Source organism: Bombyx mori, chromosome W, assembly GCF_030269925.1.
Source record: "Bombyx mori chromosome W, ASM3026992v2".
NCBI classification, from domain to species: Eukaryota; Metazoa; Arthropoda; class Insecta; order Lepidoptera; family Bombycidae; genus Bombyx; species Bombyx mori.
The window spans coordinates 8791760-8798994 of NC_085135.1; the positions used below are offsets into that span (position 1 = coordinate 8791760).

Consider the following 7235-nt stretch of genomic DNA (forward strand, 5'->3'; position numbering starts at 1 on the left):
GAGAACGAGCAATCACAGCGCATCGATACATGGCTCAGTCAACAACGATCGATCGCGCTACACGGAGTCGAAGAAACAGTAATGCAGCCAACACACGGATCACCAGCCACCATCGAGCAACCGCAACTGGAACTTCCCGCACCAATAGAACAGCTGAAGCTACCGGCCCCTGCCGCGGCACCGATTGCCGTACCTGTCGCACCGAAGAGCGACATCGCCGAACTAGCAGCTGCCATCGCGACGGCCGCCCGCCAAGCCAGGCCCGGACCATCGCATCGGTACTACGGGGAGCTTCCAGTGTACAGTGGATCGCACCAAGAATGGCTCTCCTTCAAGGTCGCCTACGCCGAATCAGCGGACAGCTTCAGCGCCGCAGAGAACACTGCGAGACTTCGGCGTACGTTAAGAGGAAGAGCAAGAGAAGCGGTCGAAAACTTGTTGCTGCATTACACCGAGCCCGCCGAGATCATGCGGACTCTAGAATCGCGCTTCGGACGTCCAGAAGCAATCGCCGCAACGGAGCTGGAACGACTGCGCGCGCTGCCACGCTGCACGGACACACCGAGGGACATCTGCGTATTCGCGAATAAGGTGAACAACGTCGTCGCCGCTCTGAGGGCCCTCGACCGCGTACATTATATGTACAACCCGGAGCTCACCAACATCACATCAGAGAAGCTGCCGTCCACTCTACGCCACCGCTGGTTCGAATTCTCAGCGACTCAACCGGCGGGAGAACCGGACCTCGTCAAGCTGTCGCGCTTCTTACAGCGCGAGGCGGACCTGTGCAGCCCATACGCACAGCCGGAACCAGAGACGAGAGTGGAGAACACCAGCGGTCGGCGGAAGATGGTGAACACGCCTCAGAGGACGCACACCACGCAAGCGAAGGAAGAGAGGAAATGCGCAGCATGTCAGAAGCCGGGGCACATCCCACAAGATTGTCCCGAATTGCATGGCAAGGCCATTTCGAGTTACGCAAATGGACCTCGAACAACGAGGAGGTACGGTGCCACATGACCGACGAAGCCCCACCTACAAGTGTGACGCTGTCCGATGGAACGGAAATAGAACGAGTACTTGGCCTGGTGTGGAGACCTGCTGAAGACGTCCTCGCCTTCAATCTGGACATGGCGCGAATCCCAAAGGAAGTCTTGGAGAGCAGCGGGCCTACGAAGAGACAGGCTCTGCGAATAATGATGTCCGTCTACGATCCCCAAGGCATCGCATCACCAGTCACTGTCGGAGCGAAGAAGATCCTACAAGAAACGTGGCGCCGAGGGACGGCGTGGGACTCCCCCCTCGATGAAGACCTCTGCGCGATATGGAGAGAGTGGATCGACCACTTAAGACGCCTGCGCGATGTCTCAGTGCCGCGCTGCTATCCCGGCTACTCAGACGCCGCCAACCTCCAGCTCCACACATACGTAGACGCCAGTGAGTCTGCCTACGCCGCCGCGTTATACTGGCGCGCCGAAATGCCCGACGGGGAGATCAGGACCTCCCTCGTACTCGCCAAAGCCCGAGTCGCGCCCCTGAAACTCACCTCGATACCGCGCCTCGAGCTACAAGCCGCCGTCATGGGCAGCCGCATGGCCGCGGCTGTCACAGAAGAACACGATAGAAAACCAGACGCGAGAGTGTTCTGGACTTACAGCGCCACCGTACTGACCTGGCTACGAACGGGGTCGAGGTCGTATAGACCGTTCGTCGCTCACCGCATTGCAGCGATAGAAGAGAACAGCACTGTGGAGGAATGGCGCTGGGTCCCCACAAAGGAAAATGTCGCCGACGACGCCACAAGAGAAATACCCGTCGGCTTTGAAGGAAACCACCGCTGGTTCATAGGCCCGGAATACCTGAGACGGCATCCGGATGATTGGCCCGTACAACGGACTGCAAAAAGGGCAGAAGAGACGGGCGAAGAGAAGTGCGCGACGCTCGCCGTGAGCAGAGAGAGCCTCGGCGAAGCGATCCCGGGCCCGAGACGCTTTTCGAAATGGGAAAAGTACCTGCGTGCAACGGGGCGAATACTGCAATTCGTCGACCTATGCCGCAGAAGTCGCGAGCGCACTTATTACAAGAGGACCAGACGGAACCCGCGCTCGGACCCGACGTGGGAGAGAAATAGAAAGAAGACGACTTCGAAGACCCCGCTGAACACACCGCGGACCCCAGAGCAAGCAGTCATTCAATGGAAGACTTTAGACGCCGACACACTGCGACGAGCCGAGACGCTCATTTGGCAACAGAGCCAGCGGGCGGCCTTCGAGGAAGAGATTTTGGCGCTCCAACGAGGGAAACAAGTATCCCCAGCGAGCCGACTGCGAAACTTGTCCGTAACTTACACGGACGGGATATTGAAAATAAACGGACGCATCGGCAACATAGAGGGAGCTGACGTCATCACCTCGCCTCTCGTGCTAGACGGATCCCGACGCGAAACGAGACTGATGATAGACTTCATCCATAGAAAGATGCACCACGCCGGAACCGAAGCTACGATCGCCGAGTGCCGACAGTTGTACTGGGTCTTACGCCTACGCCCAGTGACACGGAGCGTAATCCACAACTGTCTTCCGTGTCGTATCCGCAAGGACACTCCACCGCGTCCAGCCACAGGCGATCACCCACCGAGCAGACTGGCACACCATCGGCGACCATTCACATACGTGGGCCTCGATTACTTCGGGCCCTATCAAGTTACCACCGGCAGAAGCACCCAGAAGCACTATGTGGCCATCTTCACATGTCTCACTATGCGTGCGGTACATTTAGAACCGGCAGCGAGCCTCAGCACGGACTCAGCGGTGATGGCACTCCGGCGCATGATCGCGCGCCGGGGAGCTCCGACGGAAATATGGAGCGACAACGGCACCAATTTACGAGGTGCCGACAAGGAGCTGCGCCAAGCTTTGGACAAGGCGACCAAGCATGAAGCAAGCTTAAGGCTTATACAATGGCGCTTCATCCCACCGGGCGCGCCTTTCATGGGCGGCGCCTGGGAAAGAATGGTACGGGCAGTAAAGGCCGCGCTCTCGGCCACGGAGCAGCCGAGGCACCCGACGCCCGAAATATTTCACACTCTGTTGGCAGAGGCAGAGTTCACAGTGAACAGCCGACCTCTCACCCACGTATCGGTGAGCGCCGACGACCCCGACCCTCTGACACCGAACCACTTCCTGCTGGGAGGCCCAGCGCGAGTCCCCGTGCCGGGCAAGTTTGACGACGCCGACCTCATAGGGCGCGCACACTGGCGCGCAGCTCAACGTCTGGCAGATGTGTTCTGGAGTCGCTGGCTCCGGGAGTACCTGCCCGACCTGCAGAACCGGCGGGAGCCCCACAGCCGCGGGCCCGCCCTGAAGATAGGCGACGTCGTGATAATAGCAGACGGAACGCTCCCACGGAACACCTGGCCACGTGGGATCATCCAGGAGGTTTACCCGGGGGCCGACGGCATCACTCGAGTGGTCGACGTGCGCACCGCCGGCGGTATCCTGCGACGCCCGGCGAAGAAGATTATCGTGCTGCCCACGATGACCGCCGCTCACCAAGGAGGATGCAACGACGTGAACGACGCTGCACGGCGGGAGGATGTTTTTTTTTTTTTTTCCTACCTATGCTGATAGCCTTGAGAGGCTATTTCAGCGTACCCTAGCTTGTGTAGGTGAGCTCGCGGGGCTCAAACCGGAGAATTGCTAACACCGCCCTAGCAAGAGCAGTGCTTCGCAGAATCTACCACCGGATCGGAAGCGCGACCCACTGAGAAGATCCGGCGAGAAACTCAGTGGGCTGTGTCTGTGGGTTAATTCGCTCGTCGAGCCCTTCGTCGCAAGCGACGGGTTCGGCGAGGACGGTGACCGGTGCTTGTATTGCCTAAAAGCACCGTTAATGGATCAGGAGGATCCGTGATGACGTGCTTTGGGCGACGTCGACGGTTTACCAAACGGTCTACAGGATCGGGTATGTAGTTTCCGGCGGCCACGACAAGAGGGTTCTCATGTCGTGCCGCCTTCTCAAAGTGGCGCAGCGATGCCGACTGTAGATACTTACTGACGGGGTCGAGCTCCAGGTCATCGTGGAGGTCCACGTTCCTCTGGAACCATGGTGCTCCGACGGCTATCCTGCAGAATCGGGATTGTATAACCTGAAGGGGTTTCAAGTTGGTGCGGGCCGCGTGAGCGAACACTACGCTTGCATACGTCATGACGGGGCGTATGCAAGTTTTGTAGAGGGTTACCTTGTTACGGAGGGACAGTTTGCTTCGTCTACAAAGCATTGGGTAGAGTCGTCCTAGTATAAACGCGGCGCGATCGCGTACCGTTTTTACGTGGGGACGGAATGTCATCCCTCTGTCGAGGGTGACGCCTAGGTATTTGACCTTCGGGGCCCACGGTATGGGCTGGTCAAAGAGAGTGATGGGGCTAACGGCGGAGGTGTTTACGCGCCTATTGGGGAGTGGGGTGCTCGAAGTGGTATTCGGAGGGCGACCCCTTTTGAATAGCACCGCTGTGCTTTTCGTGGGGTTAATGTCTATTCGCCACTTCCGGAACCACTGTCCCATGGTGGTTACTGCGGTCTGGAGTCGCCGATGAAGCAACGACATCTTCCTACACGAGTAGTAGATAGCCGTGTCATCGGCGAAGAGCGCTAGATGGGTCTCCGGAGACCGGGGTATATCGTTGATATACAAACTAAATAGTAACGGGGAGAGTGCGGAGCCTTGCGGGACTCCGGCAGTCAGATGACGGGGACGAGAACGAGTTCCCTCTACTCGATATCGAAACGAACGGTTCGACAAGAAGTCTCGTATGATGAGCACGAGTCTGTCTGGCACTCCCATGTTGTACAGTTTGTAGATCAAACCGTTGTGCCAGACTTTGTCGAACGCCTTCGCTACATCGAAGAAGAGGGCGCCGGTCGGGATTTGTTTTCGCCTATTTAGCCCTATTAAGATGTGCTCCGTGAGGCGGTGCACTTGTTGTACGCACGAGTGTTTGGCGCGGAATCCAAACTGCTCGTCTATTAGAATTTTATTCGCGGTAACGAAGTCCCAGAGGCGTTTCCGAAGGAGCCGTTCGTAAATTTTGCCTATCGCTGGGAGGAGACTAATCGGTCGGTCGGGAGGATGTTCGCGACGAACATAAAAATCATAGTTGTTCCCGACGGACATTTAGAAAAGTTAGAAATAGTTTTAGAATAACAAATAAATAGATACGTAAAAATAGTTATAGAAAATGTCCGTAATAAATAGTTATGTTAGAAATAAGTTGACATAAAACAGAGAATAAATAGAAATAAAGAATAGCCAAATAGACAGTACGTTAAAAATAAGTTAGCATAAAAATGTAAATAGATAGTTAAACATGGAAACAAGTAACTTTGTAAATATTTTGTTTGAAAATAAAGATTGGTCCTCGTGGTCTTTAATTTGGCGTGGGAACGCGGGAGCGAGTCACAATACGGGCGAGCGCTAATGGAGCGACCAGGCAAACAATAGGCGAGCGAGGCGGCCGAGAGAACAATAGACGCCCACCGTGCTCGGACTCATAATAGCGCTGGACGAGTGCGCGTGGGCGACCATAAATAGAGGGCCTACCTCGCTGCAAATTCAGCCCGGGACACCAGTGCGCAGAGGATCCAAATTGGTTGTGCTGTACAATTTGTTGAACCCAAATCGTGAGAGTGTGCTATCTAGTGTAGTTGTTACGGCGCGGAGACGTTCCGGACAACAGTACACAGGACCCGGGAACAGGTAAGTGGATTGACACTTCTTCCTAACATTAGTTAAATACGGGTGGGTGTCGTCCAGCCTGTATAGCTGCGTCACCATTTTATTTAATAATAAAATCGGCGGACGTTAGCGCCAATAGGGTCTGGCCTCCCGTGTCTACTCCCAGTCCTGTCCTACCCCTCGGGGCTAGGCGGGACTGTAGCTAAACCCGGTCTGCTAATTATTAGCCCCGCAAGGGAATGTTGGTGTCGGGACCCAGTCGGGTATAGGTTGTTGTAGCTGTAGTAACTAATATTTGTAAATTTTGTCTTCAATTTTGTATATTTCATCGTAATTATAGTGTTAAATTATTCTTTTCCGTAAGGTTCTTTATAAAAGTCTCAATAAGATAGTGTCGTGAGCTACCAACCAATGGGAAACGTTGTACTTCCTAGCAAAATATTTCTATATTGCAGTTCAAAATTTTTTACATCTACCCCCATTAAGTTTAATATTTTTTCTATCAATTGAAATTTTACAATAAACTGGTAATTTACAAATTGTAGTACCGACAGACGGCCCCCACAATCATAAGTTTCCCTTCTGTTTTTATACTAGCCATAATATGTCTCTTAGTAACTTTAGTGTTGTCTAGTTCTTTATACTAATTATTTGTTTATTAATAGGTTTAATAGTTGTACAATAGTTGTAGCATAATATTTTAATAATTTCCTTCCTTATAGTCTTAGTTACCATCCCTGACTGACCCAGTGGTCTGGTACGTTTATTTGTTTCCCTTTGTTTTATGATTATTATTTTTCCTTATTTAAGTAGCCTTAGTATTTTTCTTTTAACATAATTAGAACAGGGTTTTGAACTCCAAACATCCGAGCGATCGGGGGCTGCCGGCCTGGGGGCCAAGGTTCCTTTGCGAACCCGAAAAATTATTTTCTGGATTCCAAAGTCCGGGGCACCCTGTCCGATTGCCGCCGGTCGGTCCGGGGGTATTGATTTGATGCCAACGCTGAAGTTAGTGTCCCCTACTGGATGGTATCGCACCCTTGTACACTATAGACATAGACATTAACAAATTACCCTCTTTAGTTATATAACATAGAATTAGTTTGTATATTTGCATTTTCATTTTCAATATATTTTTAATTTTAATTTATGAATCCCACTGGTATGTCATGGGTGCTGAGACTGAGGGTTAGTGAACCATATTAATTAATGAATGGCAGTATTAGTATTGGATCATATTAGAATAAAATTACATCACTCCACTACTATTTTTATCTTTATTTTTTTTTTTTTTTTTTTTTTACTTGTACATTCTCTCTAGTAAGTAATCCATAGCTAATACAGCCGAAGTCGGTCACTGCAAGATACAACTGCTTTCCTGCTTTTTTTTTTTTTGTTTTTTGTTGATGTGCATAGGAACCGAGTGGGACCTGATGATCAAACATAAAAGCTAATAAGACTAGCAACATCATGTCTGGGGGGTCATCTCCCCCCATCATCA

General features: G+C 52.3%; 1 protein-coding gene across 1 annotated transcript; it reads left to right on the top strand.

Annotated features, from left to right (window-relative positions):
* Positions 1 to 911: 911 nt before the first annotated feature.
* On the top strand, positions 912 to 3540 carry LOC110385830 (uncharacterized). Its single transcript, XM_062676992.1, has 4 exons — positions 912 to 1840; positions 1907 to 2306; positions 2598 to 3307; positions 3435 to 3540. Exons 1-4 carry the CDS (start codon positions 912 to 914, stop codon positions 3538 to 3540), a joined length of 2145 nt encoding a protein of 714 aa, XP_062532976.1.
* The last annotated feature ends 3695 nt before the right edge of the window (positions 3541 to 7235 follow it).

Coding starts and splice junctions, on each gene's coding strand:
- LOC110385830 (XM_062676992.1), top strand. CDS start 912: ATGTCAGAAGCCGGGGCACATCCCACAAGATTGTCCCGAATTGCATGG. Junction 1,841..1,906: donor TTTGAAGGAAACCACCGCTG/GTTCATAGGCCC, acceptor GACTGCAAAAAG/GGCAGAAGAGACGGGCGAAG. Junction 2,307..2,597: donor CGCTCCAACGAGGGAAACAA/GTATCCCCAGCG, acceptor CGTATCCGCAAG/GACACTCCACCGCGTCCAGC.